The 27311-nt window shown below is 41.2% G+C and overlaps 2 protein-coding genes across 8 annotated transcripts; both read left to right on the forward strand.

The window, feature by feature from the left end:
- Positions 1-34: 34 nt before the first annotated feature.
- Positions 35-3201, forward strand: glod4 (glyoxalase domain containing 4). Its single transcript, XM_023961791.2, has 9 exons — positions 35-409; positions 601-650; positions 753-873; positions 1162-1306; positions 1648-1784; positions 2150-2236; positions 2352-2465; positions 2551-2637; positions 2734-3201. Exons 1-9 carry the CDS (start codon positions 320-322, stop codon positions 2797-2799), a joined length of 897 nt encoding a protein of 298 aa, XP_023817559.1. The 5' UTR covers positions 35-319; the 3' UTR covers positions 2800-3201.
- A 1426-nt stretch (positions 3202-4627) lies between these two features.
- LOC101164175 (bridge-like lipid transfer protein family member 2) lies at positions 4628-25762 on the forward strand. 7 transcript variants are annotated; one of them, XR_013647069.1, is made up of 41 exons: positions 4887-4978; positions 5264-5401; positions 5512-5638; positions 5967-6043; positions 6147-6196; positions 6285-6426; positions 6509-6627; positions 6755-6815; positions 8391-8577; positions 9008-9131; positions 9253-9377; positions 9454-9521; positions 9626-9762; positions 9926-10080; positions 10237-10433; positions 10721-11021; positions 11740-11945; positions 12029-13076; positions 13152-13343; positions 14318-14520; positions 14627-14745; positions 14825-15048; positions 15148-15338; positions 15452-15551; positions 15654-15853; positions 15928-16222; positions 17019-17176; positions 17375-17581; positions 18624-18723; positions 18860-19042; positions 19115-19236; positions 19352-19507; positions 20032-20153; positions 20232-20412; positions 20529-20615; positions 21176-21286; positions 21436-21498; positions 22127-22236; positions 22323-22424; positions 23667-23801; positions 24516-25762. XR_013647069.1 is itself a non-coding variant. In XM_078929405.1 (41 exons), the coding sequence occupies exons 3-41, from the start codon at positions 5512-5514 to the stop codon at positions 24699-24701; spliced, it is 6744 nt and encodes a 2247-aa protein (XP_078785531.1). In that variant the 5' UTR covers positions 4887-4978; positions 5264-5401; the 3' UTR covers positions 24702-25762. The 7 variants fall into 7 exon arrangements, 6 of the variants coding, with proteins under 6 accessions (XP_020563833.1, XP_078785533.1, XP_011480695.1 ...); XM_078929405.1 differs by having other exon boundaries at positions 21363-21498; XM_078929408.1 differs by having other exon boundaries at positions 9962-10080; positions 21363-21498.
- The last annotated feature ends 1549 nt before the right edge of the window (positions 25763-27311 follow it).

Raw genomic sequence — 27311 nt, forward strand, 5'->3', positions numbered from 1 at the left:
GCGTCTCCTCTAGTGATATAAATCATTGGGCGATACCACTTATCGGACAGGGTGGGGGTGCTAACAAGGCATTTGTGAACGTGTATTTACTTAAGTGTTTTACTTGTAGTGATTTCACCGACCTGTATTGGTATTTTTAGACTGCTACATAAATTAATAAGGACAAAAAAAAAAAAAAAAAAAAAAAGAAAGAAAAAGAATCCTACAAGCAAAAACGTGTGAAGTTGGTATCTTCTTACCAATCAAAAGCAGATAGAATCGATCATTCAGGATACTTCATCGCACCGGAGGTTGGAGATTCCTACATCTGACAACAAACATGGCTTTAAGACGAGCTTTGCATTTTGTTTTTAAAGTAGGAGATCGAACCAAAACAGCCACGTTTTATCGAGAAGTGTTGGGCATGACGGTAATTTGTTTGCGCTGCATTTGGGGGCACAAATATGTCTGAAGCAACTAGTTATTAATTATCTAACGCCGGTTGATGATAACGGCACAAATCATGATCATGCCATACAAATTGTTGCACAATCTTGACTGTACTTTTCTTCCTTTCATGTTTGCATTCATGTTTTCTTGTTATTTTATGAATAACTTTAGGTTTTAAGGCACGAAGAGTTTGAGGAAGGCTGTAAAGCAACTTGCAACGGGTATGTTATAAACGCTCTTGATTAGATTAGTTAAACTGTGTTTTTCTTGCACAACTGCTTATTAAATAACGCTAACTCTGCTCTTATCTGTTTCCCCTTTAGCCCCTATGATGGGAAGTGGAGCAAGACAATGGTTGGCTATGGTCCAGAGGACAACCACTTCGTTGCTGAGCTGACATATAATTATGGAGTTGGAGAATATCAACTTGGGAATGACTTCATGGTGGGTGAAAGATGTGCAGACTTGTACTCTACAACATCAGGAACAGAAAATATCAGAAACCATCTTTCCAACCCCCCCCCCCCCCCCTTTTTTTTTTTACAGAAACTCCAACATTTTTCTTATTTCAAAATAGGCAGGTTTTTTTACCTTGCATGTCCTTTTTCTTTTTCACTTTGGATAAATGTGTTGTTTAATTATAAATGTAAATATAGATTTTTAAGTGAAAGTACTCATTTTCCTCACTTTAAAGATTGCTGGAGCACCATTTTGTCATCTGTATTTTATTAGGGACTTATCCTGCAGTCGAGCCAGGCTGTAAGCAATGCTAGAAGACTCGGGTGGCCCCTGACACAAGTAGAGGAGGCCCTGTACCTGACCCACGCCCCTGGAGGGTATCCCTTTTATCTTGTTGACAAAGAACAGCCTCCACACGGTGGGTTTCTCCAGAACCACAATTCATTATGTCTGAATTTCTGAGTATTTGCAAAGACCAAATAAATGCTTGTAGTTGTGATGTAGGTGCTACATTTGGCAGGCCACAAGCTCTGCTCCACTCTGATGCATCCACATACAGACAGATAGACCCATGTTCGTCATAGTTTTCCTTGTCTGAGCTGGCATCTGGCTCAGAACTGTACGGCAAGATGGCTTGGATATCGCTCACAATTTCTGTTGCACTGGAAATGTTAGCTTTGTCACCCTGAGTATAATGATCTAACATCACGTCAGCAGCTAGTACCTCATAATACTTTTGTTTTTGTTTTTTGTCCTTAGATCCTGTTCAGAAGGTTTGTCTGGGAGTGTCAGACCTCCAAAGATCAATTCACTACTGGGAAACACTTTTGGGAATGAAGGTCATGGATAGAAATGATAAAAAGAAGACGGTGCTGTTGGGGTTTTCAGACACTCAAGTGAGTCAAAGAATGAAACTTTATGCCAAAATACTATAACAGCTACGGACCCTCAGCTTTTGACTCCATTTGTTTAGAAAGCTCCAGATTACGACCAAAATTGTTGCAAAGTGCCACAGAAATGAAACTCACAACATCAAAAAAAGTGAAATGAATGATAACTGTTGTATTCCAATTCACTCTCAATAGTCCAAAATGTATATTCTACTATTTAGTCCAGATCATTCCAATCCAACATCTAGAAGTCTTCTGATGTAATCTCCCCAGGCATCTTTTCAATGTCGTCCTCTTCTTTCACTTGAATGACTTGTATTATGTTTTATTATACCCATGCAGAATATTTCTTGTTTTTAATGTTTGTGCAGTGTCAATTAGAGCTCTGTGATGTCGGTGGGACCGTTGACCATGGAACTGCGTTTGGGAGAATAGCGTTTTCATGCCCACGAGAGGAGGTGAAATGTCTCTCCTAGATTAGAATATAGGCATGACCTAAAGATTTTTCCTCATTTAACTAATATCTTTGAAAACGTTTCCTTTTTTTCATTTGTTTATTTATTCGTTTTATAGCTACCAAATCTTGAAGCCTTGATGAAGAAGGAAAACCAAAAAATCCTCACTCCGTTGGTCACACTGGACACTCCTGGAAAAGCCACAGTAGAGGTGGTCATTTTAGCTGACCCTGTAAGTGCTCTGCCAAAAATAAACAAGATTTTAGGACCCCCCCCCCAAAAAAAAGAACTGATGGTAAAAAGTACTTTCTTTGTAGGATGGCCATGAGATTTGCTTTGTGGGAGATGAAGCCTTTAGGGAACTGTCTGCTGTGGATCCTAAAGGAAATGAATTACTTGATAAGGTAGCAGTTCTTTCACTTTCCACCCTCTTTGCTTAAAATCTTACTGTCTTAAAAAATATCTTTATTGTGCTCTTTGCTTGATTAACCTCTTTTCAGGCTATGGCAGAAGACAAAAGCGATGAGTGGTTTGCAAAACACAATAAACAGAAAGCTGCTGCCTGAGAGGAAGAGGCTGGTGTGGAGAACTGCATGTTCGTGAAACGTTCAGATGCTGAAGAGGAAATCTGTCGCATAAATCTTTTTGTAATGTCAACTTCTGTCCAGGCTGACAGAAAAAGTTTCCTGAAAGGCCCTTCCATCTACAATGGACCACTTTTTCTAATTGATGAATATTCTTTCCTGAAATGTTTTGATAAGAAGGCAAATGAATGTGTAGAAAGTTCAATAAATTTGATGTACAGTATCTGATTTGTCAAAATTTACTGTTGGAAGTCTTTCATTGTGGGTTTCAAATTTTGTGCTGCACAGGTAATGAAATAAAATCTTGTGAAATGATATCACACGATTGACTTGGAAAGACAAATAAAATTCCTGGTTGGAGGATAAAAATAATGCAAAGTAAAATATTTTGTTGGTTTGCTTCATGTTTGATGTGATAATCTATTGTTTGCAGTAACACTGAGTTGTTTCCTACACAAAACATCCAAACATTGTCTTCTTGAGCTATAACAGTAATAATATGAACAGTTTTTAAAAAATCTGAGGAACATCTTTAGATTTCTCAATAATTTGAGTTTCTTTATTTTACTGATATTTATATTTTTATACACCATGTAAATTTGTTGTCTAATTTTGACTTTTAACTTTATTCTATATATTTTTATTTTCTTTATTATTTCTTCTTCAAATTTTTCTTTTGTCCTTTTCTAACTTATCCTGACATGAGAGATGCCAAAGAAAAATTCCGATGTACCGCATGTGCAAACGGCAATAAAACTTGAATCTGTATTCTACTGCATGTAAACAGTTTGGGTTTATTTTACATTTTTACTAGTTTAAAAATGGGCAGAATGACAGAAATATCTATGTACTGTGGATACTCATAAGTGCAATTTTCAGCTCAAATTCAGATTTTATAACGTTTTTACATGCTTTGAATTCAGTTATTTATCTTCAGTTTGTTTACAGTCGTAATAGTTGTCCTACTTTTTCTTTTATAATTAGTTTAAAAATAGGCCATAATTGTAGATTTCATGAACAAAAAAAATGTAATATCTGTGGATAATCATACATGCAATTTTTAGCTCTGTTGTTGATTAAAGGTTTCACATGCTTTGAATGCACTTAACTTTTCTTTATTTTTTTCCGTTTCTCTACACAGTTTTAAGAGTTGTCCAACCGAGTTTTTCTTTTATAACCTGTTTAAAAATAGGTCATAATTTTAGATTTCATGAACAAATAAATCTAATAATTGTGGATAATCATAAAAGCAATTTTTAATTCTGTTTTTGATTATCTAAAGGTTTTACATGCTTTAAATCCAATTTTTTTCTGTTTCTCTACCCAGTTTTAAGAGTTGTCCTACGGAATCTTTCTTATATATTTGAACATCAGTTTAAAATTATGCCATTATGACCAAAAGGTCCGATAACAGTGATTAATCAGATAACTGCAATTTTCATCTCTGATTCTGTTTTTATAAATAAAGTTTTACATGATTGCGTGTTCTACTGAGCTTTTGAGGTCTTCAAAGTGCTTCTGCATTTTTTTTATTTCAATTTTGTCTCTTTTTTTAACACACATACTGAGATGTTTAAATACTCTGGTAAATACAGGATGATTTTTTATTGTTATTTTAAAGTTTGTGTTATTCAAATGTCTTGGACAGCTTCTGTTACTTGATTAAAATGCATCAGATACTGTTTTCATCACCACTAGAATATTCCGATGACGTGAGGAATCCGGTCAGATTTTGTGGTCATGTAAACAGGCTGTTTATGTCTCAAACACGCTGGTAGCTAATAAAAAAAAAAAACATGCTGGTAGCGCAGCGGACAGGAACTCAAACAAGCTGCTCTCTGATTCTGCAGTTTTATGCACCTCAGTGACAAACCTGTGCTTTTTGGTGGTTGTGACGGGGAGGGTTTATTTTTAAACGACAGTCTGCATTGAAGACTCTCCCAGCAAAAACGCAGTTTTTGGGGTGTCTCTGACAGCAGCTGTGTCCAGTTAGCCGGCTAAGTTGCTAGTACAGTTAGGCTAATTCCCCCCCCCCCCCCCCCCCCCTCTCTTGGTGACGCGGCGCAAACATACTTAACTATTTCAAGTGACAATGTCTGCGGCTACTCCTTGACAGCGGTTGACTGGTTTCCCACCAATGACATGTATTCGAGAACTCCAGGTAAATTTTCTCACGCTGTTACTGTTAGCGAAGTGATAAAGTTAAGCTAGCTGCTAATTCGGTTGCCGTTTGTTATTACTTTGTAGTTACTTTGCGATGTTAGCTTAATGCTGATGCTAGCACGCGACAAAACTGTAATATTAGCGCTGGATTGAACCAAATTTGTTCATTTTGCTGCGTTGACGAACGATTTAAATTAAAGCGGCCGCTTTTTTATGTATTTTTTTATTTTACAAACAGCTAGTTCATAAAAATAACCCGTCTGATTTGTTAAATCTGTCTTAGAAGCTGAAGAAGGCAGATAAGGAGCAGGGAGACCCCATGTTCAAGCTTTGGGTGTGAATATCTCAACACCATGTCCCTCCTGCTCATATCTTTTGTCGTTTTTCTGCTCGTGTTTGTGCTGTTGTGCATAATTTCCAGGTAAGAATAGTTTTTTGGGGTTTCACAAAGTAGCCAATATGCGTGATTTCTATCTGGCTGTAACATTACTCACTGAAGAGACTGAATTATTGTTTTATTTTTGCTGTCAGATGGCTCATCTGCAGCCTGGCTGTGCGAGCTTTCCAAGCTGCTCTGAATGCAGAACTAAAGATCAAATCAGTTGGGTTTTTCTCCGTCCAGGGCGTAAGCGTCCACTTCCACCAGCACCATACTTTGGTGAGACAAACAGTTTGCTTCTCATGTATTTAACAGTTCATTCAGTGTTTGTTTAATTCAGACTATGTACAAATACATGATGTACACAGATCCATATTAAGGGTACACATCTGTTACAAGATGTTGAATCCAACTACCTAAACCGGTACATTTATTTTCTAACTCAAAAACAGAATTTAAACATCCCATTTTGTAGTCTTGTTTGGGGAATCTCTTATTTATGACATGTTTGCAGCACACATCATGCTATTCCCAGCATACAGCCTGCCCTTCCAATCCACACGTGGTATTTACTTTAATTGCATCCTCCTTTTCTACACCACCCTAGTAATTTCATCTGCAACTTTGAACACCCCCCTAAATGATGGGAGTCTTCGTAGCTTGGCTCTTCTCCTTCGTGCTCTGGTAGATTTTGGTGTTCGTAAAAATGAATGGGTTTTGCATTTTCTTCAGTGGCTCTTTAATCTACTTTTTTGATGGACACAACCCTAAAATTTTTCTATGGCAGGAAATTGACAGGATATGGATTTCAAGTAAGCTTCTAAACCAAGATTTACCGTAAGTCTGCATTTGTAGTTTTATTTTTAGGCCAATATTTCCTGCTGTTAACAACCGTTTGACTCCTGAGCATTGTTTCTTGTTTTAGGAGATACCTGGCATTGTGTGTTGGCGACACCAGAATTAGATTTGACCTGCAAGCCCCTGTGGGACCTCTGTTGAAGACGAGTCACGGAAAGGAATCAAGAAAGATTTCCCTCAGTCCCAAAACACTACGCTTCCTGTCACAAGTACAAAGGCTCTAAATCAGACAGCTCTTGTCTGTTTTCTCACTTGATGGCTGTGCCTCAGTAGCTTTTCTTGTGCTTACAGCTGCTGTCATTCCACTTCAGCTCCATCAATGTGATGGTTCTGAACCTTGCCTTGTCAGAGTCTCTGTGGCACATGACGGTGACTGGAATTACCTTGTTGCTCGACCATCAAAACAAATGGTACGATTTTTGTCTTCTCCCGGCTAGCAGAAATTTGGCCTGGTCTTTGGTAAAACTTGAGGAAGCGATCGACTTTGTTCCATTATTTTTGTTTTAAATCTTTGGTATTATATATATGTTTTTGCAGGTTGGCATGGAACCTTTCATTAGCCCAGTTAAGCAGCAAAGTGCTCAAGAGCAGTCAATTGGTGAGTTCATTTACTTAACTTTAAATTGATTAAAAGTATTTTTTTAAGTAACTAGCACATTTTTCCAAATTTTCTACTTACAAGCCCAATTCATTTTTATGTAAATAAGGAGAACCTGGTAATCTGCATTAAAAATATCGATTTTTAAAAGAAAATTCCTTTTAGAAGAATTTAGCCATAAGAGTTCAAAAAATAAAATTAGATCAAGTTTTTCTCAAGGTGACTGTGATTCCATTTAAAGGCATAGTTTTGTACCGCTTTCACAGATTGTTTGGTGTGTGTAAAAGCATAAAAAGATCCTATTGTGCAGGGTCACAGTGTTTGTTAATGAAGTTTTCCGTTGTAAAATGTTTTTCATGTTGCCATCATTTGTGTCATAAAAAAGCCGCAAAATAAAACGCAAAGCAAGTTCCTAGTTCTGCTTATAGCTCATGGACCCACATTTAGCATCAAAGTTTTTCCTGCAAAATTAATTATTAAAGCTTTGTCTGTTATCCACACTAAACTAGCATATTTAATCCATAAAATAAAACTGAGCTATGTCATAAGGGAGTTAAACTCTCTCGTTCTTGAAGGCCTCTACACTGCTGGATTTTTTTTTAAACATTCCTGCCATACCTGCTGCTGGACCAGGTGTGTTTTCACAATAAAATCTTTCAAGGGCAGGGTTAGTTAGAAAGCAAGCAGTTGGAAGCAGACGATCTAAAACCCTTTAGAAATAAAAACAAGTCTGCTCGAACATTTCATCTTAGACTTTTTTCCCATTTCAATTAGTCATTCTCTTATTATGCGATCATTAATTGGAGTCAAGTGTCTGACACTATGGTGAGCAATGACCTTTAGATAATACTTGTTGCTTAAGTACGGTAGTTCTTTAGTTCTTTCTAACAATGTTTGTGCAATGAGCCACTTACAGCTGCTGCTGAAGATCTAATAGATGAGCAATCCTGGCATGAAGCAATATGTCTAGTGTTTTTCTTCATTGTGTCTCGTTTCTACAAAATCAAATAAAAAAGAATTAGGGTTTGTCACTTGTAGCACGCTATAGCACTGCACTTTTGTGGCTGGGGTTACTCCTTTCACCACATCCTGAAACACAGAGTCTGCACTTGTGGAACAGATTGTTTTATGACTGTTTAATATCAAGTGGCAGGATTTGTCAACTTTGTTGATGTCTGATGAATAAAATGCAATGAAAATAGGTTTAAATTGTAAAATCAAATTTCTATAACGTGCTGTGAAACCATGTTCTCCCCGTGCATGCGTGGGTTTTCTCCAGGGACCCCGGCTTCCTCCCACCGTCCAAAAACATGCTTCATAGGTTAATTGATTACTCTAAAAAGTTTCCATAGGTGTGTGGGATTTGTGGCCCTGCGACGGACTAGCAACCTGTCCAGGGTGTCCCCTGCCTTTGCCCACAGGTGGCTGGGATAGGCTCCAGTAGCATGTGACCCCGAAAGAGACGGATGAAGTAGATGAATGAATGGAAAAAAGGAATCATGTGAAAGCCCTTAGCATACAGAGGATCAGTCTGAAGTGAATATACATGACCCGCTGGCCTGCTCTTGTTTGTAGGACATTTGTTTGGCAGAAGTGGCCCTTAGCCTGCTGCTTTCCGGAGATATGTGCCTCCCAGAGATGAAGCCAGGTTCTCTTACTCTGAATGTGAGGACGCTGACAGCCGAGCTGCACGAGGGGCTGTTCCTCAGTCACCTCCTGCTGCCCCCCGCCCCTCTAGAGAAACAAGATCATGATGGATCTGGTGAGTCAAAGTTCAGCTTTCAACTGCACGTCACTTTGAGAGAAAGTAAAGCACATCATCAAGTTGAATTCCCCTGACTTATCTGTGCACTAACATATTAGAAATGTCAGTTCTTTAGAAATGCAAGACAAAGAAAAGTCAAATAAATTGGAGGTTTAAGTTGACAGAACTGACTAACTTTGTTATTTCCTCATGAAAAGTGTTTTTAGGTCTGAAAACAAAGTCTTACTGGGTTAGAGTTTCTGCAGAAAGTCACAAGATTATGTGTTCTTAGGATAAAATTCACAGCAAATTAGTTTATATCAGAAAGGGGATGTTCTGTCCCCATTTGTTTCATGGTTGAGAATCACATGCAGTTTGAAATAATTTGGCTAAACTCACTTTAAGTGGTGATGTAACAAAACAAAATTTCTTTTTTCATCTTTTTCAGAGTGTGAAAACGAGGAGTTCGTTCAGACTGAGTCTGTCGAATGGTTTCACCAACTGCTTCCTCACCACGTCAGCGTGGAATTCGACAAGACAAACATAACTCTGTCCATGCACAGCCAGAAGAAGTGAGTTTAATACTTTACCGCCACAATAAAAGCATTCTTTGCTGCTAACTTTTGTTACTCCCTTAACAAAAATCTGCTGATTTAAAACATTTTCTGTTGAACATTTTCCAACTGCTTACAGACACCTGAACTGGACTTTGAAGTCTCTAAGAATGTGCTACGCACATGACGATGAGCAGCATCCCCTGAAAAGCTTCACTCCTGAGCTGAGTTTTCCACAGAGCAGCTTGGAGATTGTTCTTGATGGTTAGTAGACATTTGGAAAAGAGGAAAAAAGTATAGAGATTTAAAAACAAGTAACATCCCTATTTTCCATTTATAGATGGTCTTCTCCTTTCTCAAAGCAGACAGCGAATTCTTTGTGTTAACAGTCTTAAGACGTCCCTTCAGGTGAAGCAGATTTCTATAGTTGCATGATCAACATAAAGGTCCTCCAGTGTGTGTTTTTTTTTAAATGTTGTATTTAAAATCTATCTTTGCGTTTTAAAATGTAGGTTACATCCCTTGACATTTCGGGGTCATTTATAGTCAACACTTGCATCATTCACTACCGTCACCAGGAGTTTGCACACTGGTTGAACCTGTTTCCATGGAAACGGCTAATTCACAGGAAGGCAGCGCACAGAAGAAGGTAACGCTCCTGCTTTAAGGCACCTCTCTATGGAACTGAAATGATGTTTTCTCAGAGTGAGAAGTTGCCACTGCCTGACACTCTTTTCTCCTACTGTCCCTTTCTGTGTTTTCTCCGTAATTCATTCCATGTTTTCTTTTTTCCATTTCCTCACATCATTTAGTCCATTAGATTATCTGCCCACCCCTTTTTTCCTCAGGCGCCTCCCCCATCTGGATGCTCCTGTGATGATCAGTTCCTCAGTGTCCAACGTGAACGTGTCTGTTCAGCTGGGAGACACCACGCCTTTCGCTCTGGGCTTCATATCTATTGATGCAGGTACGTTCTGCTGTAATATTAAACATCCGATACCAATCTGTTGATCCCACTTTGGAGATTTTACTTGTTCTAACATTTACCCCTGGCTGATAGTTTGAAAAATACTGCTGTTCTTTGGAGCATTTTGGACTAAGATTTGTCCTACCTTGTCTTCAGAGCTGCAGCATCTTCTCGACCTTAAAGTTGACAAAGACTCGGAGTCCCAGAATCTGGTTCTGCACCAGAGGGCAGCAGTGTCCCTTGAAAACTTCTGGTGGAGAGTGGGTCAGGGCTCTCACATTCAGCAGGCCCCCCACCCTCCTGGTAAACATGTGTGGGGTGAAGCACTAGTTCTAGATTTCCTCAGTCTCCAGGTAAAAACAGACATTAGAAATCTTAATAATAAAAATGTGTGCCTTTGCTTCATAGCAAATTGAGTTTTCTTAGTTTTGGCTTAGAAATTGTCCACATATGAGTTATTTCTGAGAAAACTGACTAATCCAGATCCCATTTTTAACTTTCAAGCATATCTTAATATCAATAAGTGTCTTTTTGTGTGTCTAATGTCCTTTTTTGTTCCTAATTTTAGGACATATTTATACTGCAGCCTTTAAAAAAAAGTTTAGATGGTGATATTTTTTGTAATCTGTATTTCTAACAGGGGAGTTTGAACCGACCCCACACGGAGACAAGTTGCCACGCTCCTAGTCTGAGCTTGGAATCGAACCTCAAGGGTCTTCAAGTGGAGCTTTCAGAAACGTGTGCACTGTGTCTCTCCCGCCTGCTCTCCCTGGTGCATCTCCCCCCTGACACAGAGCCTCAGCAGCCAGATGCAGCTGTTGTGTCTCCCGCTGGTGGCACAACGGTCCAGTCTTCTTCTTCCTTCTCGCTGCTGCAGCTGCTCTTCAAACTGGACTGCTGTCTAGAGGATGTTAATGTGTTCACACTGTCAAATGTGGCAGGTAAGGGTTGTTTGGAATACAGGGAACAGAGACACCCGCAAATACGCAGAATCCGCAAATACGGAGAGCCACCCCCCCACCTCTGCGGCCGAAGTATTTAGGGGAATAGATTGTATTTTAGTGTACTTTATAATGCACATTAGAAGTGTCGCTCTGTGCCTTTAAACCAGGAGCTCATGCTTCCTCCTTCATCAGTTAAGCGAGAGGGCATCTTCTTCTAGAAGAAGAGGCCGGTTTCATCCATATTAAAGATCGGCTCTGGATGATAATTATTCTCCGCGATCATCTTCTTCAGCATTTCAGGATGTTTTCTGGCCGCTTCTGAGTCAGCTGTTGCCATTTCTGCATGCAGGGGCACAAACTTTGGTTATAGCAATTCAGGAACCGGTGGTAATAGCTGTGAAATGTTTTTTAGCAGCCAGCAAGGAAGCCCACAGGCCGGTGTGCTCTTCATCTCCGCTCCCCGCCAGCGTCTTGAGCTGTCTGAATTTTTGTGATGAATCGGAGGAGTCACGTGACTGAAAAAAAAAATGTGCGAATACGTGAATCTGCGACTATAGAAACGCAAATAAGCGGGGGAACAGTATAAAATGTTTTAACTTGATGGCTAAAAGGCACAAATTGAGCCATTGCTGTAGATGTTCGTCTTTGCTTTTTTTTGATTCACCAAGCATAAAAGACAGTCTCCTCAATGGTGAAAGTTTTGTTTTGTTTGTAGGAGCTGTGTCTTTACGGACAGACTCTTTCAGAATCCTGAGTTCTGCCGAAAGCTCCCGAGTCTCTCTGCAGGGGTTGAGCTTGTCTCTGGTCAAGACGCTCACAGAGAACATGGAAACCTGCTGCCCTGCCTCTGAAACGCTCAACCCTGTCGTTAATCTTGTTGCCATAACTGTTTGGTATCACATCACCACACATACCTTACAGGTAATTTGTAAATTAATGTGCTGTTTTGTCTTTGTGAAAGCTTTTTTTTGTTGACAATGCACCTGTTTTCGGATTTCCATTAGGTTCAGTGTGACGGCAGGCTTACGGTTGACTGGTCTCCACTGGACCACATGACCTTTTATCAGCACCTGACTGAAGCTCAGGCTTGTTGCCGTATGCTGTGCGCAGAAGCAGATGGGAATAAACCAGGGGCACCTGCGGGCGGCGACGGAGGGTCAGGTCAGGCGAAGGCCTTGTGCGTTCGTCTTGAAATGAGCTCCGCCCATTTAACAGCCCACGTCGGTGAGCAGAGCTACATTCTGCTGCTCATTGACGAGCTTTCAGCGTCAAACCATGCCGGGACGGTTCACGTGCGCACGCCTTCACTGATCTTCAACTTTGACGGCAACGACATCGTGTCCTTCAATGGCCTGGACGTGGAGGCGCACGCTGAGCTGACGGAGCTGCAGATGCACAGAGAGACCTTCTCCTTCCTCACCACTCCTCACAACCGTGTCTGGGTCTTCACATGTCCATCTCTTTCCATTGAGTTTCCCTACCAGTACAATTTCTCAAGGACCTTTGACAAGGCCATCAGTGTGCAGAAGTGGCTGAAGTCTCTCCACCGTCCCAATCGGACCTCCACGGCTGAACGTCTTCCTCCTGATCTTGTCTTTAAAGTCGCCCAATTTTCTTTCGTCTTCCTGGATGATGTGTTTGAAATCAAGCTGCGTGACAACTACGAGCTCATGAAGGACGAGAATAAGGAAAGTGCAAAGCGTCTGCACCTTTTGGATAAGAAGGTAGCAGAACTTCGCAGGCAGCATGGAGAACTTCTGCCTGCCAGAAAGATCGAGGAGCTTTACAGTTCTCTGGAGAAAAAGCACATAGAGATCTACATCCAGCGTTCACGACGCCTCTATGTAAACACTCCCATGAGGAAGTCGCTGCTGACCTGGACCATCTCTGACTTAGAGTTCGTAGCACTGGCTGATCATTCTCTTCATGGGCCAGAGAAAGTGATGGAGCAGCTCAGAGACCTTGATGGGATCAGTCCTTTCCCCCGGGACGGACTTTCTCTGGTGATCCAATGGTGCCGGGCTGTCAAATTTAAGCTGTCTGCATTTTTGGGTAAGTCCATGAAAACATAGGTTATTGTTTTGCTTTAAAACATAGTTTTTCCAGGATGTCTTCATCTTCTGACAGTGAGAATTCGAGACTATCCACGCTACCTCTTTGAGATCCGAAACTGGGAGCTGTCTGGACGTCTGTTGGGGACAGAGCAGGACGGACATCCAAGAGCTGTTCGCAATGAAACCATCCCTCTGGGCCTACCATGGGGAGATGTGACTGTCCGCAGAAATGTGCCACCACTCAAGTTCTACTACGATTTTAGATGTAAGCCAAACATGTGCAAACATGTGGCAGAACTAAATGTTCTGCCACTAACACCTTGGTAGCATTCGGATTCACCAATTTAGGAGTCGGTTAGGCGAGCAGTATTGGAGTTATCCAGCTGTACAGTTTTAAGCCAGATGCCAGCTCAGACGAGGAAAACGATGACTTGCATGGATCTATTTGTCTGCTAGTGGATGCATCAGAATGGAGCAGAGCAGGGAGCTTGCGGCCCGCCAACTGTAGCACCTATATCACTGCCACGGGATTTTTCAAACACCATTTTTTTCATCTGCTCCTGATTCACAAAATTTTGAAAATGCAGTTTTAATCTTAATTTTCTTTATGTATGTCCTCAATCATGAGAAAAGAACATGTTAAAAACACCATTTTCATGTGAGTGGTTCTTAAAAGCTTCTATAATAATTGTAAAAAAGAGGGTTGACCACTTAGTGGAGTCTTTCTATTGTAGGTTATTTTAAAGAACCTAACTCACCTGATAAAGGTGGAACCACTGTAATGTATTCATTTTGTAGCTATAGGTTATAAACTGATACTTGATTCGAATTTAAATGCAAAAAATTCCGACTTGATTTGGATTTTCAAAAAGCGGATTGCTGTAACACTTGGTTTCTCTACAGTTGTGCAGGACATGTCAATTTTTTCAGGATAAAATGTTGAATTTTAGTTGCCTTTTTCCACTTTCTCTATCACTTCTGTATTTGCAAACACATTTGTTATATTGGTATTTCAGAGACTGTTGGTTATCTCACACCTCTGTCATTCAACAACAAATCACAAATTCACCCAGGACATCATGACTGATGAATTAAAAAAAAAAGGCTTTTAGTTTATTCACCATCTAGCTTGCCCCTGGAACTGAGGTCCTGTATTTATTACTTGGATTTTAAAACGTATTACAGCGTTGGTTAAATGGTCTACTGTTATTTGCTCATGAAGAAGTGCGTCTTTTGCAGCCACCATCCAAAATTACACCATCGTGTGGGGGCCGTGCTGGGACCCTGCTTGGACTCTGATCGGCCAGTCAGTTGACCTTCTGACAAAACCCACAGTTGACCCGTCTCCTCCGCTGACCTGGTGGGATAAAAGTCGTCTCCTGCTGCACGGCCGCTGGTTCATGGACATTGAACAGGCTAATCTTCATCAGTTGGCTACTGAAGTAAAAGTTTCCTCCTAAATGCCCTGCTTTCTATTTCAATATCATTATTGTAGAAACTTTATTTGATCTAAAATGTCTGATCTGACCTTTGCATTCGTTCTTACAGGATCCCTATAACACCACAGAAAATTTGCATTGGGAGTGGTCCAGGCTGAACTTTGACTGGACCCCTGGTCAGTTTGTTTTCAAAGGAAACCTGAACGTTAATGTTAGGACTGCATCAAAGTAAGTGCGGCTGCTTTGGAAAAATGAGTCTGTGTTTCTAGACTGTGAGTTCATAACAGAAGTCTGTCTTCTATTCTAGGTATGACGAAATCTGTTTTTTAAAACTGCCCAACCTCTGCATGACCCTTGACCTCCAGTGGCTCTGTCATGGCAACCCCCATGACCATCACGCTGTGATGCCCTGCTGTGCAGAGAACATTGCAGACGTGATTTCCGGTCTGCCTCATGACTCCTACAGAGCTTTCCGCTCTGAGAACCTCAACCTCTCCATCACCATGGACCTGAACCATCACAGTGGCACAGGTGAGTGTAGCTGCATCTCCTCTTGCCTTGCTAAACTAAACTTTTTGCACATTTTGCACACATGCCTTGTTTAAACTTGTGTCTGTGTATCCTTTCTAGGGCCTTTGCTGCCTCGGATTTTGCTGTACAGTAGCACTCTGCGCTGGATGCAGAACTTCTGGGCCACCTGGACGAGTGTGTCTCGACCAATCTGCAGAGGAAAGCTCTTCCAAAGCCTGAAGCCGGTCCGCAGAAAGCTCGGTCAGCACTACAAACAGATGTCCTACACCGCCGCCTTCCCTCAGTTAGAGGTTAGCATTTTTTAAGTGTCCTTCAGCCTTGGAAGCTTTTATAATGTGTCTATGTTTAAATGTTTAATTTTCTTAACATGTGGTGTTTTGTGTGGTTTCTACCTCCAACATAGGTTTTCTACTGGGCTTCCGTCGCCCAGCAGAGAGGAATCCAGGTTGAGTGCAGCAAAGGGAACGTCTTTACTCGTGGAACACAGAGACTTATCTCGCAGGGTGAGACTTCATGCAGGGTCTGCATTAGACTTAGGCATTCTGCATCTCATTTACATGTTTGTCTTTTATGCGTCTTTCTGCTCCGTCTCTGTCGCTTCGCAGCTGGCACTGTGATGAGAAGGTTAATATCTGAGTGGAACGTGACTCAGATGGTGAGTGAACTCTCTCAGGTGACGGTTCATCTGATGGCGTCTGCCTGGGATGAAACGGCAGAAAACCAGGTGAACGCTCAGAGGAAGAAGACCCATCTCGTGAGCTTGTCATCTCTGAGCTACCAGCGACAGAGTAAACGAATGGATGAGGTAAAGTCCAGAAGAAAGAAATCTACTCCTCCCCATAATCTTGATGAAATCATACCTTTTTTTTTTTCTTACAGGAGGTGTCAAAGGATGAAACAAATGCCTCCTACACTCACAAACTGCGCCTGGTGGACCTCCGTGCTTCCTGGACCACCACAAACAGAAACGTAGCTTTTGGGCTTTACGACGGATATAAAAAGGCTTCTGTGCTGAAGAGAAATCTCTCCACCGAAGCTTTGAAGGGTCTGAAGATCGACACTCAGCTGCAGACCAAGAAGCTCAAGCGCTCTCCATCCTACTACTCTCCAACCACTACTCCCACCACACCCGTTGTGCCCACTCTGACTCGAGCAGAAAAGAACCAAAACGAAGGTGAGAAGTCTTTTTCAGAAGAGTTCACTGGCAGCTTTTAAACAAATCATGCACAGTTTCTTGAAAGACTTGTTGAAATGTCAGTAATTGCATTACAGCAATTTTTTTTTTTAGTTTTTACATTTTTTTTTTAGTCACAGGGACTTTTGCAGGGTATGAAACATTTAAGTTTATGCCGTGGTGCAGCGGTAGGGCGGTCGCCCTCTAATCGGAAGATTGCAGATTTGATTCCCGCCCTGCCCACCCATGTGTCGAAGTGTCCCTGGGCAAGACACTGAACTTCACCTTACTTCTGGTGGAAGGTTGGCGTGTTGGGCAGCGGAGCCGCTACCAGTGTGTGAATGTGTGTGAATGGGTGAATGGGTTTGTGAAAGGTAGAAAGCGCTATACAAGTATACTGCTTCCAGACAGACTGTTTCTTTAGAGCTGCAGTGCTTAAGTGTTCATTCACTTTTAATATAAGGGTTATATTGGTGGAGCTGGGTGGGTGAAGGAATGAAAAGGGGGAGGGAGCTGTGATTACTTTGTGTAAATGTCCTGGTTTTTGTGTGCCAGTTTTTTCCTTTTTTTATAAAGTTATTCTGCTGTTATGAGCATTTCATTTCTTTTACTTGTATGTAAAGCACTTTGTGCTTTGTGATGAATGAAAAGCGCTAAACAAACAAAGTTTGAGTTTGAATTCAAACTGGATTGTTGTACTATAGCAGGAGACCATCTGATGTTCTATGTCTCCTAATCTTCTCTGCTCTGTGTTCTCTTTGAGCTCCTTTGACCCATTTGTTTTCCTCTTCTGCAGGAACATCAATGCTGCAGAAGCTGATTGAGGAAACCGATAGATTTGTGGTGTTTTCAGAAGAGGACTCCGGAGTGAGCGACCAGTTGTGCGGCACGGCAGCCTGTCAGACTGATGATGTTTATAACCGCAACTGGTTCATCGAGTTGGTCAACTGTCAGGTAGTTTGACTCAAGCGCTTATGGTCTTGTGTGGAGTTTGCTGTTTTTATACATCATCCAAACATGAAGTTAAAGTTGGAATAAATGAGTGCACAGTCAACTACAAAAAGCTGAAACTTTAAGCTCATGAAGCCTGAGCTCTCTTTGCAGTTGGATTCAGTTGGGCTTTGGAAGATTTCAATACCTACTATTTTCCAGATGATGCTCCGCGGTACGGAGACGGCAGGCTGCGTGCTGGTGTCTGCTGCCAAAGCTCAGCTGCTGCAATGTGAGCACCACCCTGCCTGGTACAATGACACCTTAAAGCAGAAGACCACCTGGACCTGTCTGCTGGACTGCATGCAATACTTTGCAACCATGGAGCCCAACCCGTCTGAACAAATGGACAAGCAGCTCTGGTTGGAAGTAGGTTCTTCTCTGATCTGATTGTGACCAACACAGACGTATTGAAAAACGTTACGTTCTAAACTCCTTCCATCTATTTTCCAAACTTGCTGAATCCCTTATGAGGTTGCTGGAGCCTATCCTAGCTGCTGTTGGGTCTTTTGCTTTCCTCTTCAGGGAGGTGTTGGAGAACAGGTCACATGAAAAAAAATTAATAAGCAGGGGGTTAATTTGGCCACACAGCTGTTTATTAGGGTGGCAGGAGTCAACACAAAACCCAAGGAAATGAAGAACCGAAATAACGAAGTGTGACCTAATGTTTTGTATAATTAAAAGAAATTCTCAGGCTTTGTAGCTGACGTAGAAGTGATAGAAAAACAGACACCAAAACACAACAACGGTTAAAAATGTTACCAAAAATCACTGAATTATCTTTGAACAAAAGGACAAAGCTTGAATAAATTTAAGGAGAGGAAAACCAAAGGCTTTCTCAAGCTTTTGCCAGGCAGACAGCTGGGGCAGGCTGACAAACAAATGAATCTCAGAGGTTTCTAGAAGCTTTTAAACTTCCCTCCCAGCCTGGCGATTGATGGAGCAGAAAAGCCTCATTCAGCTCTGCAGTAGGCGGAGTCAGCAGCAGTGGATGGACTAATAACCTATAAACTAATGATCCTATAAACCGTGTTCTTGGACTGTGGGAGGAAGCCGTACATTCACTAGGAGAACATACAAACTTCACACAGAAGGGTCCCAACTGGGACTCAGACCAAGGTCTCTAAGGTTCTCAACTAAATGAAGCACTATTTGTTTTTTACTGACGACTTTTATTGGTTTTATCTGTTCTTATTTAAATGGAAGGCCAAGTCTGTCATACTTATCCTCTGAGCTGAGCTTCTTCACCTTTACAACGCTTCAAGATGTCATCTTGGACTCATTGACTTTGGGTCATTGCTCATTCCACCTCTATATGAAATCTGCTGCATTTGATTCTTCTAGTTTTGACCTGCTGATGAGCATCACACGGCTCGGTTCCTTCATTTACTGTGACCTTTACCGTGTTCAGGTGAAAAACATAGAGGAGCACCGGCAGCGGAACATGGACTCCGTGATGGAGCTGATGGAGGGCGGTCAGGCAGTGGGAGGAATGGTTAGCACCACTACAGGTGTGGAGCCAAAAAGTTCAAACCCACAGCTGTAAAGACTTGTGCTTCAATGCACAAATGATCGTTTTGGCTTGCACTCTGCCGTCTGTTGACTTTGTCTTATCCATATTTTCATGGCTTCTTTTTGGAACTGTAGATTGGAACCAGCCTGCTCAGGGGAACGAGTCTCAGCAGGTTCAGCGGATCATCTCTCGCTGCAGCTGCAGGATGCACTACATCAGTTACAGCCACGACATCAACCCCGAGCTCGCCACCCAGATCAAACCTCCAGACTTGAGGAACAACCACCAGAAGGAGGACCTGCTCAACAAGCAGGCTGGTAAGCTAAAGAGAACACCAAAATAATGAGGTGAATCTGCAGGCCTTGTGTAAGGTTTGTTTGTCCTTCTAGGGGCTGTGGACACTTTCACTCTGATACATCACGACCTGGAGATATCCACCAACCCCGTTCAGTATGCTATGATCCTTGACATCGTCAATAACCTGTTACTGCACGTGGAACCAAGGCGCAAGGTATATGTGAGGCTTAACTAACTCAGTCAGTTGCTTTCACATCCACATTCACCTGCCTTTGTCTTCTCATTCATCTTTGCTGATTTATTCTGGGCTTTTTTTGTCCGGTCCTCAGGAACACAGTGAGAAAAAGCAGCGTGTGCGTTTTCAACTGGAAATCTCTAGTAACCCGGAGGAGCAGCGCAGCAGCATCCTGCACCTGCAGGAGGCAGTCAGGCAGCACCTCGTTCAGATCAGACTCCTGGAGAAGCAGATTTACTCCATTGTTAAGGTGAGCGGCGCCATAAATGATCTCCACATCAGACAGAAAACAATGATCCATGTTTGACCGTTTTGAAGGGTTTGATTAATCCTTTTGCAGTTGAACAGAACAACTGAATTACTGATCTCATTAAAGAAATGCCTCCCAAAATGATTTTTTTTGTTGATTTCATCTTTTTTCTTCCTTTCGCACAGATAGCATAGATCCAACAAACGTAAGATCAATAAGATTAATGGTTAGCAAACCTGCTGTGTTTCCCTTAAGTTCACCCAAGCCAAAACTTTGAAAACAAAGGGATTCTAAAACACTGCTGCTAGTTTAACTTGCAGTCGATGTAGACAAAATCAGTCTTCCTAAATGCTCCCTTAGCCTCCTGCTTGTCTTTAGTAGTTCTATTGTGTTTTTAATTGTGTCTTGTCCAGTGTGTTTTCATGATCACTAGGAAAGGAAAGAAGTTTGGTTACAAAACTAAAAGCATTTGTTTTTATTCTCTCCGGTTTTCTAAAAGTTTTTGCTCTTTGCTGTTTTTGCAGGCTCAACTGGAGGATCAACCCAACGATGACCTGACAGAGCTCCACAACACACTCCAGAACCAGCTGAACCAGGAAAAAAATGACATGCAGATGAAGAGCGAAGAGCTCAACATTCTCATCAGGTCTCACATCCACATTTTTGCAGATCGAGCCGCCAGAAAATAAGGCCCTCAAGTAAAAATTCACATTTTTCTGGCCAGGTGCTTTAAGGATTTCCAGCTGCAGCGAGCCAACAAGCTGGAGCTGCGTAAGCCGCCAGAGGACGTTAGCGTGGTGCGGAGGACGGAGATCTACTTCGCTCAAGCTCGCTGGTGTCTGACGGAAGAGGATGGACAGCTTGGCATTGCTGAGCTGGAGCTGCAGAGGTTTATGTACAGTAAGGTCAGCAGAATTCACCTGTTTTCACGCAGATTTTCTAAAGTCCCATCAGTTTCCTCCACTTTTTACATTTTATAAGTACTACCAGTTTATTTAACACTAAACATTGTCTCCTCTAGCTGAACAAATCAGACGACACAGCAGAGCATCTCCTGGAGCTTGGGTGGTTCACTATGAACAACCTTCTGCCAAACGCAGCTTACAAGGTAAACGCATGAGTCAGCTTTGGAGTTTTACGTCTGTTTAACTCTTTAGCACCGGAGATGTTGCCGATGACTCCTAAATTACACACGCTCTTTGACAGTTTCTGCATAAAATCAGCTGATTCTGACATGGAGAAAATCAGGAGGGAATTCTTCATGTCAGAATCAACTGGAATTACGAATGTCAACCCTCCAGCTCCAGTGTTAAAAGGTTAAGGAAAAGATGAAATATTATTTCTAAATTTAGCAACAGATTTGTTTGGGGCTTCTCCTGAAAACTGCAATAAAAAAGCACCTTTGTGAAAATGGCTTAGTTGTCACTGTTGTTAACTTCTTTATGCCTGTTTTTTTTCACGTGCAGCGGGTCAGGGTATGTAAACTTGTTGCTTGATGTCAACAGTGTGACGTTTGTGCTGACTCCATCTTGTTCGCTCTCACTGAAGGGCTCCTCATTGAGTCATTACCAGTTCACCCCACTTTTAAACCGTTGCTCCATTTGTTCTCGTCGTTTGGAAAACCATATGTTTCCTGTCAAACCAAAACAGCTTTGTTTTCCCCTGTAGGTTGTACTTCGCCCTCAGAGTACCTGCCAGTTGGGCCGCCAGTTTGCTTTGCGAATCTTTAGCAAAGTGCGACCTCCTGTGGGAGGCATCTCTGTGAAGGAGCATTTTGAGGTGAGGAAATTCCCTGTGGGGCCTTTTTAAATAAAGGTGTTTTTCTTTTAAAGCAAGGATTGTTTTCTTTTTCCAGGTGAACGTGGTGCCTCTCACCATCCAGCTCATGTACCAGTTCTTCAAAAGAATGATGGGATTTTTCTTCCCAGGACGTAATGTTGAAGAGGAGGAGTACACTGATGAAGAAGACAAGTCTAGGATGGTTACTACGGGTATGTTTTTGTGTTATGAAGGTAGTACTATGAGGGAGCATCACCATCTAACTCAGTGTTTTTCAATCTGTGGGTTTATTGATTCCTTTTTAAGGCACTTTAATAAGAATGTCTGCACTGCGATTTTGCCACAACTTTGGCCAATTGCTCTCATTTTGGAAAAAGTTCAACCCCTTAAACGGCGTTTGCCAATCATTGTTGGAGGCTTAATCCTATCTGATCAATCAGACGCAATAACGTCCTCACTTCCTTGTGCCAACATGGCCCGTAACGTTTCTTGTTTACAACATAAATAACGGCTAAAGATCATGTTTAGCTGTGTTGCTTCCTGGTGGAATCCAGTGTCAGAACGTGTAAAAAGAAAAAGTCTCTCCAGCCTCACTGTAGTTTTGGCACTACATCTCCCATGATTCATTGGGTAAATGTGACAGCATCTCTTACTGCACTTCTGGTAACTGTCATGAAATATGGAGCAGTCTGTTCTAAGAGTTTGCCGATATTCTTCATTTATCAACTAAAACTAAGATAGATAGATGGATAGTGTGGTAATTTGTGTGTGTGTGGGGAGTAAAGGGTTGCAGGGTCTCCCAGAGGCTCAGTGCTAAAGTCAGTGTGTTCTCTGCCACAGGTATTCCCGTCAAGCAACGCTCAGATGACACTATGACTCCCAGCAAAAGTGTCACTCAAGGATTGAATCGCACTGCCGGTGTCCGCAAGTCGTTCAGGAAAGCTCCAGAGGTGTGTGGAGGGGGGGGCAACTTCATTCAAAACTGGTGCATCGAAAACTATCCAGAACCGACTAATGTGCTCAACTTCTCCCTCAGCATCCAGTGGATGACATCGATAAGATGAAGGAGCGAGCTGCTATGAACAACTCCTTCATCTACATCAAGATTCCCCAAGTGCCTCTGTGTGTCAGCTACAAAGTGGGTTTCTGTTCACATTTTGTTCACATTTAAGTCAGAGGTGTGCTCCCATTCCACACTTTGCACGTTTGCACGCAAACATGATCTATAGTTCTCAATCTAAGTCACGGTTTTGTTTTGTTTTGTTTCTGTTTTTGTGTCTTAATAATAGACAAATAATTAGAAAAGTTAAAAGATTTTATGCCAAATGAAAAAACAAAATAAAACTTAAAAACAAAATAAATACTTTTTTTTTAAAAACAGGGAACATGGGTTTGACAGCAAATCTGAAATAAGAGAAAAGAGGTTTGAAAATTGTTTTAGTTTTTTTATCACAGACATCTTACTTTGTGTTGTTTTCAATAGCTTCATTTCTCATGCAGTTATTGTGAAGGATTACATTTATGGCATGCTTTTACTTCATTTTGACTCCCCTTTCTGTGTGCTACAAAATGCAAACCCTTACACACAGTATAGTAAGTATACTTAGTCTATGCTAAAAATGAGGCAGTACACTTGAAGTTTGAATTTTTACATACTATCTTTGAAACTTAATTGTTCCAATTTAGTCTGAAGAAGTATTCACTAAGTATACTTCCTACAATGCATGTAAATGGTGTAGTATACTAGCTTTTCATGTACTCAACGATACTTAACAGAATAAACTTCAAGTGTAATGCTACTCCCTTATGTACAGTATGTAATGCAATCTTTCCCCATTAGCAGTTTTTCTTTAGATAAACAAAGAAATCTATCTTTATGGTAAGAAAAACAATCCCACCAAGAATCCTTATTTTAAGAACATAAAAATTAGTTTTCTCACTCTAAGATTATTTTACTGTTGAAAAGCTTTCTTGATAAGATTGTTTTTCTTGCAAGACAGAAAAGAAGACAGATTTTCTTGAAACAAAGGTGTTTCTACTTTCCTAAGATTACATTTTTGCAGTGTACTGAAGTACAGAAAGTAGTCTTGTGAATAAATAATACATGAATAAATGTGTTTGTGGCTCAGCCCAATGAATGAACCTTTAATAAAGTGAATGAGCCACAGGAGGCTGTTCAGTCAACAGCAGCCTGTTTTAGCGCCTTTGAACATGGCTCAGGGTGATTTTTAGTTTGATTTCTGACTGTGTTTTGTCAAAGCTGCATAATTTGACATCATTTTTACAATTAATTTTATAGTTAATTTTTACAATTCTAAGAGTGTTGTGGTTTTTTTTCTTCTGCTTAACGGTCCAGTTTTATTTTGAAATGTCTGTTCAGGGAGAGAAGAGCAGTGTGGACTGGAAGGACTTGAACCTGGTCCTGCCTTGTTTGGAGTATCATAACAACACCTGGACGTGGCTCGACTTCGCCATGGCTGTGAAAAGAGACAGCCGGAAAGCGCTTGTAGCACAGGTACACCGTTATTTTTGCTTTAGTCCTTGAATATGATTCATATGACGGAGTATTAGGGTCACCATACAAAACAAGTTCATTTACAAGAAAAAGACTGAAAAGTTAGAAGGAAAAAATGTATACTTATACAAGCAGGAGCGTGAGGGAATATTTGGGAATATTTAGGAAGATGGATGTCGTCTACATCGACCTGAAAAGAATTTGCAGGAATCTGGGTCCCTTCAGAAGGAGATTCTTGACCCAAAAGGAGTGGATTTCTGGTGGGTGTGCTGTTTACGCCGTCTGCAGTTTAGTTGCAGAAGTCTTAAGATAAACTAAAGCCTCGTGGCATCACCATAAATGGCGGCATGTATTGTGGGTAGAGGCTTACGCCACCAACTTTATTTTCAAAAAGCTTTTTCCTTGTGAAATCATGACTTGTTTCTCAATATTTTACGTATTATTTCTTGTAAAATTACAGATTTTGTCTTATAATTTTATGACTTTATTTGTAAAATGTTGCTTTTTTAAATCCTATTTTATTACTTTATTCTCTTATTTTTTGACAGTTTTCTTATACTTTTACAACTTTATTTTCAAATATTCATTAAATTTTTGTCTCATGGTAGCCCTAATGTTTATTACTTCAAAATAATGCAAGTTGTTTTAATTTCACATAAATGTTCATCTTAATCCTAGTCTTTGCTGTAATCCCTGATCTTTTCTGCTGCACAGATGATCAAGGAGAAACTTCGCCTGAAGCCCTCGTCAGGCTCGGACCTGCGGGGAAAAGTGTCTGAAGGGAAGGCTGACAACAGCCTGCAGCAGCAGGAGGAAGATGAAAAGGCGCGACTCCTCATCGGCCTCAGCTCTGCAGACAAGAGCTCCGCCAAAAAGAGCATCTTCAGTCGCCGCAAATGAAAGCCAAGCCGCACACGTCCGCGGGGCGGGAAGCGGACGGAAACATCACTCTGTCTTTGTGACTCCTGTTGACAAAAGGGGATCGCCTTTTAAATAGTGTTTGAGGATACACCCTTTTTGCCAGCTGAACTTCCTATTTAAAGAGGTAGTCCTGCTGTGTTTTCTGTCCGTGCAGGCAAACCCGGTGTCTTCAAGTATTCAATTCCTTTCTTTTGTGTGAGTTATGCTACTATGGAAATCACTGCGGCTGCAGCAAATGCAGTTTGGAAGATCACACTTCACTGGTGAGGACTTTGTGCATCTGCTGATGGACAGATGAAAGCGGCACTTCCTGCTGGCTCGGGAAAACGCTGAATGTCAGATTCTGTGAAAGCAAACTGAGAGCAGCTTCATCGCTGTCGAGGTCTTGAACCCTCCAAGTTAATATGCTACAGTGTGTTCTGCCATTTCAGGCTAAATGTGGCTGTGTGAATGTTGCTCTGACATGAAGGCCTTTTTGTTTTTCTCTCACGTTGGTCTTTTTATTTCGGAGTTCCCTCCCCACGGTTTGCTTTTTTTTAATGTTTCTCACCTCTGTGCAATTTATCAAGAACCGCAGCAAGACATGCTCCCGTGTTGTACAGCGTGACACTGGAATTGTGGGGAAAACGTTGCAGCTAATGGCAGTATCTGTGTGTTTTGTGATTTTTAAATAGCAAAGCACTTTTTAATCCCAACGGTTTTGATATTTTTGAAACAACAGTTGCTTTCTGTTGTTCCTTATCGTCTACCTGAGCTCTTGACATTTCCCAGTAACTGGTTTTACGTTCCTTTCTTGTTTATCAATAAAAAAGTGTTAAATGCTATTTAGTTTGTGGGTCATGAATAGAAAAAAACAACAGATTAATGATTGAAGATCTGACGGATAAGACAGAATGAAACTGATTTTTCAACTGGTGCAATGAAGAATGACAAGAATAAAAAATGGTGTCAGAAGCTGGACAGCCTTTTTTATTTTACTCTACAAATTATTTTGATGTGAAAATAAATCAATATGTGAATAAATGAGACATGTGACACTGGATTGTTCTAAGCCTTTTCTAATTTTGCAGCTAAAGCAATTCTAATAATGTGTCATTTTTTTTCGGATCGTGAAAAGATTTTTGTCAAATGTGCCACCGATAGTTGATATATATTTATAACCATTGTCCTGCGTCTTTTTTCACAAAGTTAATGCCATTCATATTAAACAGTTGTAGCTTTATCTGTATGGGAGAGCTTCTGAAGACACGCTCTCCATGTCATGTGACCAATCTTCTGGCCAGGACTCAGCAGGAAAACAAAATGATGGCTTCTACATTTACAGTCAGGACCATAAATATTTGAACAGAGACACATTGTTTCTAATTTAGTTTCTGTACATTACCACAGTGAATTTTAAATAAAACAACTCAGATGCCATTGAAGTGCAGACTTTCAGCTTTTATTCCATGGGTTGAACAAAATCATTTTCATAAAAATGTGAAAAATTAAAGCATTTTTTAAACACAATCCCTTCATTTCCTGGGCTCATAAGTAATTGGACAAATGACTTCCATGCTATTGCACGGGCAGGTGTGGGCAATTCCCTTGTTATGTCATTATGAGTGAAGCAGATAAAAGGCCTGATTAAAGGACTCGTGCTTGCATTTTGAAGTTGCTGCTGTGAACAGACAACATGCGGTCAAAGGAGCTCTCCATGCAGGTGAAAGGAGCCATCATTAAGCTGAGAAAACAGAAAAAAAACCATGCGAGAAATTGCTACAGTATTAGGAGTGGCAAAATCAACAGTGTGGTACATCCTGAGAAAGAAAGAAAGCACTGGTGAACTCAGCAACGCAAAAAGACCTGGACGTCCACAGAATACAATAGTGGTGGATGATGGCAGAATCATTTCGATGGTGAAGAGGAACCCGTTCACAACAGCCAACCAAGTGAACAACACTCTCCAGGAGGTAGGCGTATCAATATCCAAGTCTACCATAAAAAGAAGACTGCATGAAAGTAGATACAGAGGGTACACTGCAAGAAGCAAGCCACTCATAAGCCTCAAGAATAGGAAGGCTAGATTGGACTCTGCTAAAAAGCATCTAAAAAAGCCAGCACAGTTCTGGAAAAACATTCTTTGGACAGATGAAACCAAAATCAACCTCTACCACAATGACGGCAAGAGAAAAGTGTGCAGAACGCGTGGAGAAGCTCATGATCCAAAGCACACTACATCATCAGTAAAACACTGTGGAGGCAGTGTGATGGTCTGGGCGTGCATGGCTGCTAGTGGCACTGGGACACTATAGTGTTTATTGATGACGTGACACAGGACAGAAGCAGCCCAATGATTTCAGAGGTGTTCAGAGACATCCTGTCTGCCCAGATCCAGGTGAATGCAGCCAGACTGATTGGGCGGCGTTTCATAATACAGATGGACAACGACCCAAAACATACAGCCAAAGCAACTCAGGAGTTTATTAAAGCAAAGAAGTGGAATATTCTTGAATGGCCAAGTCAGTCACCTGATCTTAACCCGATTGAGCAGCATTTCACTTGTTGAAGACTAAACTTCAGACAGAAAGGCCCACAAACAAACAGCAA

The sequence above is a fragment of the Oryzias latipes genome, chromosome 13 (genome assembly GCF_053564925.1).
Source record: "Oryzias latipes strain Hd-rR chromosome 13, Olatipes_Hd-rR_3.1".
NCBI lineage: Eukaryota > Metazoa > Chordata > Actinopteri > Beloniformes > Adrianichthyidae > Oryzias > Oryzias latipes.

Bases quoted from the DNA above. Each gene is read 5' to 3' on its own strand.
- glod4 (XM_023961791.2), top strand. From the start codon at position 320: ATGGCTTTAAGACGAGCTTTGCATTTTGTTTTTAAAGTAGGAGATCGA. The intron at 874-1,161 runs GTGGGTGAAAGA...GTATTTTATTAG, and splicing joins AACTTGGGAATGACTTCATG to GGACTTATCCTGCAGTCGAG. The intron at 2,237-2,351 runs GTGAAATGTCTC...TTCGTTTTATAG, and splicing joins TTTCATGCCCACGAGAGGAG to CTACCAAATCTTGAAGCCTT.
- LOC101164175 (XM_078929405.1), top strand. From the start codon at position 5,512: ATGGCTCATCTGCAGCCTGGCTGTGCGAGCTTTCCAAGCTGCTCTGAA. The intron at 14,746-14,824 runs GTAAGTGCGGCT...CTTCTATTCTAG, and splicing joins AATGTTAGGACTGCATCAAA to GTATGACGAAATCTGTTTTT. The intron at 22,425-23,666 runs GTGGGTTTCTGT...ATGTCTGTTCAG, and splicing joins CTCTGTGTGTCAGCTACAAA to GGAGAGAAGAGCAGTGTGGA.